Raw genomic sequence first — 12,888 nt, 5'->3', positions numbered from 1 at the left:
CTTTTATGTTCACTGTTATTTCATAAACATTGTTTTTCTTGCTTGTACATAATGACAAAAAAGATCCCAAGTTTTATCTTTTTTTAAATCACATTAATATAAAAAGGAATCATAAAAACTTGCTTGAAAAAATACAGGAATAAATAAAGCAATTTTGAAAGAAATGTTGCAAATGTGTGATCTTTTGCAAACAAAAATGTATATCTGTAGTAGAATGTCACTGGATGTTTATGATCTCATTCGTTAAACCTTTTTCAGTTGTCTTTTTGAGTATTTTTCTAGTAATTTCTAGTAACACCAAAAAAAAAAAAAAAATTTTAAAAGAAAATTAGATTAGACATTTGGATTTGTTACACATTTACAGAAATTATAATGAAGATCCTTAGATTATTTGAAAGCTTCTGGATAAAACAATAATTTGACTACAGAGAAGTATCAAACAATTTTTTAAATCCGGTTTTGAATGCTTTTTCCAGATTAACTGACCTTTTATTTTGGAAAGCCGAAATATCTACGTGCTGAGGTCACTTCCACCTGTACGTACAATCCGGAAGCCGGTGCCATGTTGTGAAATTTGAGGAAATCAGTTCTGGGCGAAGTTCGATAGCAAAAAAAAAGTGGAATTAAAAACAAAACATTTATCAGATTTCGGGGTGAGCATGGAGGTAAGAGTAGTTGGTATTAGAAACTTTTCACGCAATAAAAGAGTCACTTTTTTGTTCTGCGGATACGAGTTAATCAACTACAACACACGATCTTTGGTTGTCACAAACACAACAATGATGGCCTTGTTACTAACGGAACACCCGGCCTGATCTCATTAATCAAAATGTAATTTAACGAAAAAGTAGGCTTGGGACAAATTTATTTCTCCAAGCGTTTAAAATAATTTGTTTTTTTTTTTCAGTTGCTATCCGCCCCTGAATATGTTAAACGTTAAATATAAAGAGGCATCTACGTAGTTAATTCGCTTTATCGGTGGACGTAAATCATTAAATTAATACTGAGATAGTGAATCGCTTGGACCAAACCATTGAAGAAAACAGGAGGTAAGATTTTCTGACGGTCGTTCAAATGGACCGTCGTTCAGATGTAAAAATACCGACAAACTAAACTGTATTTATTCAACACATTCTTTATTAGTCGGTTCGTCGACATAATGTTGTAGTTTGTCAGATGTCAGATATTGAAATACATGTTAAAGCAGAGTAATAATGTAGAAAGGCAAGATCCTTTTCGAACGGATTAGCGAACGACAAGTAACCACTAGTAACATGGTGCTTCCTCTTACAGATCTAAAAATAAAATCAGGAAAAAATTGTAGTTTGTTAGTTTCATTAATAACTCCAAGCATAAATCAGCATAATCAAACATCCAGAGATAAGTGATGTGGCGAGTTGTTGCATAGTGTATACAATTAAAACATCTAGAAAATAAAAGTATTATATGTGTCTGGCAGCTACCCAGATACAACTACATTTGTGTTGCGAATATATTATAAGGTCAAAAATAAAATGTAAAAAATATATATGGAGCTTGCACCTCTATCGTTGACATTCAATTGATGGGAGTGATACTTAATTTTATCTCACATAAACTGGTATTTTTAAGGCCTGCTGAGGTGCCTTCTTTCCACCAATATATGTAAGGCCTATTGCTAAAATAAGCTAAAGATAATGTATGTTGTCCTTAATGAGCTCTAGATTTGATTACCACTGAAAAACATCCCTTAGCTACTTGATTGCTACTCTGTGAAGTACAAGATCCTGTAAGTGGTCTCCTGCCATATTCTCCAACATTTTAATTGACTCGTTTTAGGTCAAGGCTTTGACCACTTGTAATTTAGTACCATTCAAGCAAATAAGTCTCAGTTGTCGAAATTAAAAGTAGACTTCTGTAGCTCCACATACATTTCCAGACTGCATAGTGAAGAGAAAATGTCTCGAGTCAAAGCTCCAGAAGCATAAACAACCAGCTCTTCTTATCTCGGTGAACTGCAGCACATTCAGTAGGCTGCTTTGTGTACCATGATAGTTTTGAAAACTACAACTAAGAGGTTTATTTGGTCATTGTTAGTGGTGTTATTGTAACAATTTAAAAAAAAAAAAAAAATATATATATATATATATATATGTGTGTGTTATGTTCCTATTCTGACTAAAAAAAAGTTCACTATCTTGTCAGAAAATCAGGTACAGTGAAAATCAATGTATTTAAATATATCAATCACGCACTAAATCCTCCTTTGCATATGTGCCAATGTCCAGTTTATGTTGAAACAGTGTCAGAAAGGTGGTAATTGAACTATATGATTATTTTGGAGAATATACTTTGTGGTGATGCTAAACTGCTTTACATTAAACACAAACATGTGTGGATGTACTCAGTCCTAAGGTTATGGTATAGTATATCCAAAATCAAAGCTAAAGCAAGGTCAAATGGACAAGTTGGAGTTCTTTATGAATTTTCTCTACTCATTAAGGTGACTTTTTCTTTCCTAGATGACTGGTAAAAGTTTTATATGGCACATCTGTGGGTGATGCCCATCTGAAACTCACACCTAGGGTCTGTAACGACCAGATACTAATCTGTAATTGAAGGCCCTTGGATTGGATCAGAGCAGAAGTGGCCACTTGGATGTGTAGAAAAATGTCTTCAAGAAACCAAACAAGTCCAGTTGCCTTTGTTTCTTTTTTTTAGGATAAAGTAATTCTGCTGTTATGTGACTTTTACTATATCATTTGTGTGGCTGCAGTCACAATTTTACCGCCACTCTACCTCTATCTTATGCACAAGACAAATCGAGCCTCTCATCTGAGTAGCTTCTTCAGTTCTAAGGGACTGAGGTTTGTGGGTTAGGTTTGTGAGGTTTGTAACTCTGTGGGTAAAACCAATCAGAAACTTGCTCGACTTGTTTATGCAGAATCAGAAACTAGCACATCTAATTCCCATTAACAGCTGGATACTTAACCTGTCGTTGAGCGCGGGGACTGTTTGTCCCTTAACCACTTTCCCTATGAATGGTGCTTTATCGACCCGTTATCTTATTAGTGTGCTTGAGTGGCAAGTGAGCTTTTATTGCGAAACTTGCGTCGCTCTACATCCGGCATCGTCCCCGTAACTTATCGTCCCATCCGTGATCTCGGGATCCATTGAGCATCCTGGCCCGGGCCAACACGAAGCCAAAAACGGCCACTCGGCGTGTTTCCCTTGGCTGTCAGACACCTTGAAACGATCACGATCCCCTCCCCGGACCTCTCCCCAAACCTCCCCGGGTTGTCCTTTAAACGTGTCCGTTCCGTGTCTGGACGTTGTTCGAGGACCGACAGACAAGCGGGCGCCGGGCCGGGCTGGTCCTCCAGAGCGAGGAGTACCGCAGCCTTGCGTCAAAGCCAGCTAAAGCTAAACCGCGGTAGGACAAGTCAGCAAGAAAGACGGTTCACAGCCACGTTACCCCGGTCAGCTAGCCGGACACACAGCTGGTATTTTTGGCACAGTCGCCGTCCTACACATGTTCGGTTTTCAGTGAGCCACCCCCACATCTGTGCCAAATAAGAACCAAAGCTAACCTCGATATTGGACATCTCGTTGACCAGCTACAAAAAAAAAAAAAAAAAAAATCAAGCAAAAGTAGTGCATTTATTTAATTGCGTAACATTGAAGAGGGGTCTCATAGCCAACATATGAGGCCCGGTTGAGAAGATGGACCTGAATTTTTACTCGGATTTAACGGACGGTACCGGGCAGCACGACGGTGATCCAGAGTTCCTGGACCCGCAGTCCTTCAATGGATTTGACTCTGACAACAAGGTGACTATCCAGGCCTGAAAAGTAACTGTGTACTAGAACTATTTAGAGGGTACTTCACTTGAATTCATTTATTTTACAGTACACTTCAGACTGGAGAGAGTAACCGGTTAGTTGGGGCTTACCTGACACACACATCTCCTAGTTTCGGTTCCACCAGGGAAGAACTACCTCTCTAAACAGAACAGATGGTTTCATTTAAGTGTGACAAACGAGGTCTACGTCGGAGCCTTTTAAAGCTAATGAATGTAAATCAGTTCCACCATAAAGTAGTAGTTTATGGTGTTTGTCTGGTTATCAAAGCACATGCCAGTCAGAGCAAATGAACATGTTGTCCCCAAATTAGAAGGACAAATGGACGTACTAAGGATCTGAGAGATGAACTGTGGCGGTTGAGAACATCTCCAAAAGTAAAGCTCTCGTGGGTTGAGTCCTGGTCTGCACGGGACCATTTACTGGTGTCATTTTAGTTCAGGGGTCACATACAGCCCAATTTGATCTCAAATAGTGTGAACCAGTAACATGGTAACCTATAAGTAACAACAACTCCAGATGTCTTCCCTTTGTTTTAGTACAAAGACAAATAAATTAGGAAAATGTTCACACTTAATAAACTAGTAAATGTTGCTGACACATGTCCTCCGATGAAAACTTTTACAGTTGAAGAAGGTGTCCTTGTCTGAAGAATCAAATTGTCTTATATTATGACATTAGGACGCAGTCCAATCAGAAGGCGAGACAGGAGAGGCGGTGCGATGCTTTGGGCGATGTTCTGAAGGGAGACCGTGGGTCATGCTATTCATGTGGCCGTTACCTTGTTGAGAGATTCTTAGAAGCGCCACCTACCTAAGCATTGTTGCAGACCATGTACACCCTTTCATGGAAACAGTATTCCCTGATGGTGCATCTGTAAACCATGACCTGGATGATGGAGAACCTTCACACACACATTCCCTGATGGCCGCGGCCTCTTTCAACAGGATAATGTACAGCTGTCACAAAGCAAAAATGGTTCAGGAATGGTTTGAGGAGCACAACAATGAGTGTGAGGTGTTGACTTGGCCTCCAGATTCTCAATCGTATCGAGCATCTGCTGGATGTGGTGGAGAAACAAGTCCAATTCATGGAGATCCCACTTCTCATCTTGCAGGGCTTGTACCACAGCCCACAGACTAGTTGAGTGATCTTGATGGGAACAGGCCTGTTTTGGTTGAGAATATTAGGCCACAATACTATGGCTGATTGGTGTACTTTTGTCCGAGGACCCTTAACAGACCGCTCTACTACTTACTCCCAAGTTATTGAACACATTGCATATTAACGATTTCTCCTATACCGATTTCACGTGTTTTCCTTTTGGCAAGATGCCCCATTTCTATAGACTACGGAGAAAAACATCATTCCTCTAACACATACCCTTGTTTGTTTCAGTTTCCCGGAGGCAGTGACAACTACCTGACTATTACTGGGTCCAGCCACCCCTTCCTCTCATCTTCAGAGGTAGGTCTTTCCATCGTTTGTTGTTTTGTTGGAGCCCCTTTCTGTGGCCATGCTATACATTTGGCCTTGTCACAGAGCTTGACTGAATCACATCGGAGCTAAAGTACGTATGAGTTGCTTATGTCATCATTTAAGCTGTAATCGAGGCTTTGGAGTTTGTGTGAGTGAAAACCAAACAAAAGTGGATCCCTGGCTATCATTTGAAGTGATTCACTGCATTGTCAATACACAGTGTTGAATCCCAATTAACCCCAAAACACAATTAACAATGTCATGATACAACCATAAATTAAATGAATGGAAATCTGTAGTTAATGTAGTTTACAGATTATTCATTTTAATACAGGGGAAAAAAAAAAACAAAATCAAGTACTATTTCATTCCCATCGACACCCTTCAAATCCAAAGAAATATTAGGGTGCACCACATTTTGTTTTCTAGCTGGAGCAGAGTTGTGAAACTGGGATTAAATAAAAGATGAGCATTAACGTACAAAGTTTAACCCTTTAACATTCCACTGGGTCATATGCCATTTTCTTCTGATTACATTGATAAAAATCATTGTAGGATCCAACCAACACATTTTTTTCAGAACAAAACAAAGCAGGCCGACACAACAACGTGTTATTTTTTTTATAACTGTGTGCCAACTTTCATTACTCAAGAACAATACCACTTGGAGTGATTCTGTCTTTTATCTGACTTCAGAGTCTTGGCTTTCAAAATAGACCAAGACCATGCATGAGCTCCAACATGTTCATGAGCAGCATTCAATTTACTTTGGGCATGTCCTAAATAGGTGTTTTTTGTTTGTTTTTGTTTTTGCAAAAAGGCTGGAATAATAAGAAGTTAAAGGACACGTGTGTAGGATTTAGTGACACCTAGTGGTAAAGTTAAAGATTGCAATTAATTGAATGGCCATCCCTTTAGATAGTGCCGAAGAATCTCTGGAGGCCATCACCAAGATACAGTCTGGTAACACACACATTTGTGTTTCAGTGTGAGGCATGTTTCTACTGATTTTACTGAGTCACTCCAGACCAAAGTTCCCCCACAAAAAGTTTGTGGGCAGGGAACTTTCTGTATTGAATCATTTATTGAGGTAGAACAGTTCAAGAAAGAAAGTTCAAAATTAGACAGTATCTTCTAGGTATTTACCCTTTGACCCCAGGTTGAGATCTTCTCTTAGTTAGGAAATAAAATTGCCTTCTCTTCTGTCCAGATGTTTGAAAGAGTCCTCAGTGATTCAGACAGCGCCTTTCATAAATGACCCAGGGAGTTAATCAAAGATTATCTTTCATAGGAACAAACAGTTCTGTGATTGTAATACAAATTGACACAAAGTGCTTTTATAAATTCTGTATGATGCGCTAGTCATGCACAAAAAACAACTATTCTTCATATGTACTCTTAAATGTCAGTGCATCAGGTACACAGCTTTAGAGCCTCAATATGACCCATGACATGTAATCTCCTTACTGACATACTCACGTTTTTTAGTGCTCCTCTAAACCCATTGACCTCTTCAACCTCGCTGGATCTGCTGGTGGAGTATGACCTATTTCTAAATACATTTCACACACCTCCTACTCAGGCTGGCCTTTTCATGTTGCGGCAAATTTAGGCGCGAGTGAGTCACTGAATGTCACATGTTGTGGAATGATTGAGGGCTTTTATTATGACGCGGCTGCAGACGCTCTTTATGACGCGATCTTTTATAGTAGTACAGCAAATCATCTGGTCAGTTGTGCAGGTTACCATGGTAATAATCTAGCGTTGCGATGGAGGCCTTTAAAGACTTCCTACGCTTGATGGAAATGAAATGAATAGCTAGGCTGGTTCCCACCTCACAGAGGAGCATTTTAGACGTATTGCTGTTTTTGAAATCTAACAAAAATTAACCTTAAAGTTTGATTTATTTGTGCCCAAAATAATAAAACTCACAGTAGTTCTTTCCAACTCTCTTGCGCCTTTCTTAACCTCCTCTTCAAATTGCTCCTTTTCCTAACCTCTCCTCTCTCATCCCCTGTCTCCGTTTCCATCCTCTGTCGGTTCTTCCCTCCAGACGTTCCACACTCCCAGCCTCGGCGATGAGGAGTTCGAGATCCCTCCCATCTCCCTGGACCCGGACTCGGCGCTCACCGTGTCGGACGTGGTGTCCCATTTCGGGGAGCTGTCGGACACGGGCCCCTCGGACAGCGTGGTGGTGCCCGGGAACGCCGTGGTGGAAGGGGACGACCCCTCGTTCGCCTCCACTTTCGTCAGCGCCCCCTCTCAGGGGCTGGAGCACCTGAGCCTGGGGGTCATGAACCAGTCGGGAGGAAGCGCTCTGCTGGGGTCGTCTCTAGGGATGGTGAGGAGACAGTTTTTCGGCCAGAGATGATCTTGCTGTTAATCGCCACTTTAATTAACTAGTTCTTCCTGCTGCTGCTGGTCTAGGACCTCGGCCACCCCATCGGCTCTCAGTTCAGCAGCTCCTCCCCGGTGACCATAGACGTCCCGCTGGGTGACATGGGCCAGGGATTACTGGGGTCCAACCAGCTGACCACCATCGACCAGTCAGACCTCAGTGCCCAACTGGGGCTCGGGTTGGGAGGCGGGAACATGCTGCAGCAACCCCAGTCTCCTGAGAACCCTCTGTCGGCCACAGCGTCGCCCACCAGCTCACTCCAGGACGACGACATGGACGACTTCAGAAGGGTGAGTTTAAAACCTGAGACCATTATAATGAATCTGTTAAATTTCAGTAACCCTGACGCGTGTCATCGTCTCCCCCTCCCATCAGAGCGTCCTCGTTGAATCTCCGGTCTCCATGGCCGTCTCCCCCGGAGTCATCTCCCTGGATCCCTCTCTGTCCGGGTCGCCGCTCTCTACCCCGAGCTCCAGCGTCTCTTCGGCCGGCGCGCGGAAAGGAGGGGCAGGGGGAGGGAAGAAGGGGAAGAAGAAGAAAGACCCCAACGAGCCTCAGAAACCTGTGTCGGCCTACGCTCTGTTCTTCAGGGACACTCAGGCGGCGATCAAGGGACAAAACCCCAACGCTACGTTCGGAGAAGTCTCGAAGATAGTGGCCTCCATGTGGGACAGTCTGGGGGAGGAACAGAAGCAGGTGAGAGGGCAGCGTTCTCGTGGAAGTGGAGCGTTATCTCTCAGTCAGTTGTGAAAAAGAAAACGACATGTGATGTGGTGGTTTTATATATTTGTTTTTGCAGGTTTACAAGAGGAAGAACGAAGCGGCGAAGAAGGATTACTTGAAGGCGCTGGCGGAATACAGGGCCAACCCGATATCTCAGGTGAGTAGTGATATTCTTTATATCAGCATTCATTAATACACAGGGTAAGATGTCAAAATCCCTTGCGCCAAGATCCCAGGAAAAACACATTTAGAAGCCCAGTCCAACTGCAAAGTGACCAGCAGGCTAGCAGTCAGCTACCAACAAGGAGACACCAGCTAACTAGCCTAGCTAACAGCAGTAAGCAGTACGCAGCACTCCTAATGTATGGAAGGAGCTAGCTCTTCTTGCCATCATTGCTCTCTATTTGATTAGAAAACCCATCAAGGGTGCCCCTCGGTTTACCCGACACTCCATAGTCCAAGGCACAGTGAATTATCAGGTAGGAACCAGTCATGGACGTGTTTCCTTGACATATGGGGAACCCCCCTTGCATCAGTCAACTATACCAGTTGCTCCTCTTGATGGTTGTTCAACTTGGTGCCTGCCAAAGGCTTCCGATCAGCCGCAACATTAAAACCACTGACGGGAGAAGCAAATAACATCGACCATGTTGTGACAACTCGTGCTCATGTTTTGCTGGGGAACTTTTAGACCTGACATTCATTCATGTGGATGTTACTTAGACATGTAGCACCCACCTCGACCAGACCAGACCAGACACCCCCACCCCATAGCAATGACACTCCAGCACAAGGTGTTGACCTGGCCTTCAAATTCACTAGATCCCAAACTGATCAAGTATCTGTGGGATGATCCACAGAGGTCCCTCCCCTCAACCCACAGGACTCAAAGGTCCCCACTAACAACATCGTGTTACCAGACACAGGACACCCTCAGAAGGATCATGTCCATTCTCTGATGAGTCACAACTTTTGGAGGCACATGGGAGACGTACACAATATTAGGAAGGTGGTCCTAGTGTTGTGCATTGATTGGTGTAACTCACCATGGTATGACATCAAAGCTTGTCTCTTCTTGTGTGTAACCTCTTTAATATTGCCATTTCTGTTAATGTAATAGATCCAACTTACAAGGCTATAGAACATTTTTTTACATGTGTCCAGCGGTTTTCACATCACAATTTACAAGAACAAACTAATACACTGGCAAACTCTTTATATTAAATGTTATTTACAGAGAATTACAGACTTTCACAAACACATTGGTCTTAAATTTAGCTTCAAGCTTTTATTGTGGTGTGATATTGATCCTATAACATTAGGGTTTATTCCAGTGAGAGGGGATGGGTCTAATTGCTGGTGGAGCCATCGTCCGATACTCAACTAATTTCGATCCCATATAAGTGGATCTTTCATCATGATGTGATGTAAATGTATTGCCCTTGTTGTCCAGTCCACATCATTAAAGATGTAATTAAAATATGTATTTCTATATACAGTATTACAGCAGATAATGTGTTTACGACCAACTCGTCTCTGCTCAGGTTCCCATTGAAGTTATGGACACATCCCCATCACCCCCACCACCAGCCCCGGTTCCCGCGGTCACGGCCCCTCCTGTCCCCGCCCCCGTAGCCCGCCCCACCAGGTCCCAGCACTACAACCCGGAGGAGAACACCATCACCAACATCTGCACCTCCAACATCATCCTGGACCTCCCTCAGGTCACCACGCGTTCCCGCACCGGGGCCATCAAGCCCCAGCCGCCGCCGCCCCCCGCCGCCGCCCCCCCGAACCCTCCCACCGTCACCAAGATCATCATAAAGCAGACGCAGCTGCCCTCGGGCGCCGTGTCGGTCACGGCGACGGCCGCCTCCTCCCCGCGCCAGCCGCCGCCGCTGCAGCAGATGCAGAGCACGCCTCCTCCGCCCCGGCTGCAGCAGATGGTGCACGCCCAGGCCCCGCCTCCTCTCCAGGCCAAGCCGCGGGGCGGCGGCGCCGCTGCCGCCACGGCCCCGCCGCCGCTGCAGATCAAAGTGGTCCCGGCGTCGCGCCAGTCGGACTCGAGCGTGCCCATGATCGTGACGTCGGTCGGGGAGACGTCGGCGTCCATGTCGTCCTCGTCGGCTCTCACGGTGGAGGTGGGACAGGCCGCCGCCATGGTGACGGAAGGGGATGAAGTGGCGGAGGCAGAGGAAGGGGCAAGTTCAGCAAAACGTTTTACATTATCAGTCAAACGTTCTCACACCTGCACATGGTGTTATTTACACTGTACTTGTGTGCTCTTTCAGATGGAGGTGGAGGTGAATGTCGCCCCGGGTCTGAGCGTGACCCCAGCCTCCAGCCCGAGCATTTGCGTGCGCGCCGGCTGCACCAACCCCGCCGTGGACAGCAAGGACTGGGACAAGGAGTACTGTAGCAACGAGTGTGTCGCCACGCACTGCAAGTATGTACACAAGCTAGTTCGGTTCCAACACGACAAAGAGCCTCCTGCTGAAGGTCTATTATAGGCTTTACGGTTGGTTTTCAGTGGAAAGTTGTTAAAGGAAAAGTTTATTCCTCCACAGCCTGGCACTTAATCAACTCTACGTTCACACTGACTCTAGTATTCAAAGCTTTTTCTCTTCTATTTCCAGATGATTTCATGCCTTACAGCAGCAGGCTCTCTTTGCACATCCCGCTAAAACTCTGCATGTTATGTTCCTGCTTCGCCCATAGCACAGATCCAAAATACATACGTTTCAAACCCTCTTTCTCCTCCACAGAGACGTGTTCATGGCCTGGTGCGCCATCAGAGGGCAGAACTCCACCACGGTCACATAGGGACAGGACGCGTCCGGTGGTGGAGCGCTGCACGGAGACAAAAGGACAGATAAAACACGTGAAATGCAAACTAACAGAGGAAGGACTGAATGACAGGCTCAGGTATTGGCGCGTAACGGTTTTGTTTTGCCACCTCGAGGACGGCGACGAGATGATGGAAAGTATTTAAGAGTAATGTGATGTTGTCCTGTGGCTGCCCCGTACCTCCGCGGCAGAATGAAACAAACCACTGCAAATACTGTAGCCAGCGTCACGGCTCTGAGGCAGAGACATGGATGAAAAAACTAAAGAAGACGAGGAGGAAGAAGAAACGAGAGACTCTGCTGCTCCAGATGTTTCCTATCTATCATCTATTGTGACTCAAAATTATGAACTTGATATATAAAAGATAGAACATTTTATATGGTGTTTTTAATTGTTTTGAAAAGAGAATAAGAGCAGGACGACTCTTGCAGGTGTATTCGGTTTATTTGATTGATTTCTGACGTGTACGTATGCTCTTCCCTTTACTGTTACGTCAAAGACTGATCTGTGTGAAAGGCAGATTTTTTTTTTCTTCAGTGTTTCGCGGGATGGCGTCGACGAGCTACTGAGGAAAGAACCAACGGTCTTAAAGCTTTTCTGGACACGTTCAAGAGGGTCAAGTGTTCATATGAAGCCATCTTGAGAACGAGGTGGTGAGGAAAAGCCGTTTGTTGGCTTTAAAAGCCACTTTGAGGGGAACAGAGATGCCATAATTCAAATGTTGGAACTGAAGACGTTCAAATCAGGTGCTAAGATTCAGGAAAATATTGTTTTCTGTGCTCCTTTCCTGCTGAGATACCGTGTGGCGTGAGAGCTGTTGAAATATGTGGTGCATATCATTTGCTTTATTTGGAGGATTTGAGGTGATTTTTTTTTTTTTCTTTGTTTGGGGAAAACACAAATATTGAAATGAAATAAACACACCAGCTCAGACAACACTACTTACTGTAAAGGAAAAGGGAATACAGTAAAAGAAAAAAACATTATTTTTTAAAAAATATATATCATTTCAATTAAGGAATTGTTGAATAATCAAGGAATGGATGGATGGTTGCTTCCAAAACAAAAACCTGACCTGATCGCTCTGGATTATTGTAGATATCCTGGAAATGTTTTTAATTATCAAATAAAACATTTTATGTTTTAATATGTACATATTGGTACATGTTGGACTTGCAACTACAGTTAGAGTGAAATTCATCTGTAAAGCATACATAACATACATTTTGTTTCTTTCATTTTGTTAGATTTTGTTTTTTTTTTCTAAAAAAAATAGTTTTCACCTGTTTTTATTTCAAGTGTGTGTGTGAGAGTGTGTGAGAGAGAGAGAGTGTGAGTGTGTGTAAATGCACATCATACAGTGTGCTTACAAACTATTTGGCCTAGATGTGTCATATATTTGCAACGATTTCAAACAAAAGTAAGCATTTTGGATTAATTAAATTAAAACTAAGCTCTTAAATCTGCATAAAAAATACACTGTACAATTATTTTAATGAAAGCTAATGTCGTTAAAATTTAAATTATATTGTAGGACCGTCTACTTTTATGTATGTCGCTGTTATAATGAGCATTATTTTCACAAAAAAAAATCAAAAAAG

General features: G+C 43.3%; 1 protein-coding gene across 4 annotated transcripts; it reads left to right on the top strand.

Annotated features, from left to right (window-relative positions):
• The first annotated feature begins 547 nt into the window (after positions 1–547).
• On the top strand, positions 548–12,471 carry tox4b (TOX high mobility group box family member 4 b). Of its 4 annotated transcripts, none has more exons than XM_047606059.1 (10): positions 548–665; positions 5,239–5,307; positions 6,808–6,858; positions 7,373–7,660; positions 7,747–8,007; positions 8,093–8,413; positions 8,517–8,597; positions 9,985–10,641; positions 10,732–10,886; positions 11,206–12,471. In XM_047606059.1, exons 1-10 carry the CDS (start codon positions 660–662, stop codon positions 11,261–11,263), a joined length of 1,947 nt encoding a protein of 648 aa, XP_047462015.1. In that variant the 5' UTR covers positions 548–659; the 3' UTR covers positions 11,264–12,471. The 4 variants fall into 4 exon arrangements, with proteins under 4 accessions (XP_047462015.1, XP_047462022.1, XP_047461996.1 ...); XM_047606040.1 differs by lacking the exon at positions 548–665 and adding an exon at positions 2,565–3,810; XM_047606066.1 differs by lacking the exon at positions 6,808–6,858.
• Positions 12,472–12,888: the final 417 nt, after the last annotated feature.

Source organism: Mugil cephalus, chromosome 1 (genome assembly GCF_022458985.1).
Source record: "Mugil cephalus isolate CIBA_MC_2020 chromosome 1, CIBA_Mcephalus_1.1, whole genome shotgun sequence".
Taxonomy (NCBI): Eukaryota; Metazoa; Chordata; class Actinopteri; order Mugiliformes; family Mugilidae; genus Mugil; species Mugil cephalus.
This window is presented reverse-complemented; position numbering and strand designations above follow the sequence as displayed.

What these genes read in the sequence shown, in the direction of transcription:
- tox4b (XM_047606040.1), top strand. Translation starts at nt 3,703, where the DNA reads ATGGACCTGAATTTTTACTCGGATTTAACGGACGGTACCGGGCAGCAC. An exon ending in TCGCTGGATCTGCTGGTGGA is followed by an intron (nt 6,859 to 7,372) that starts GTATGACCTATT and finishes TCTTCCCTCCAG; the next exon opens with ACGTTCCACACTCCCAGCCT. An exon ending in TGGGGGAGGAACAGAAGCAG is followed by an intron (nt 8,414 to 8,516) that starts GTGAGAGGGCAG and finishes TTGTTTTTGCAG; the next exon opens with GTTTACAAGAGGAAGAACGA.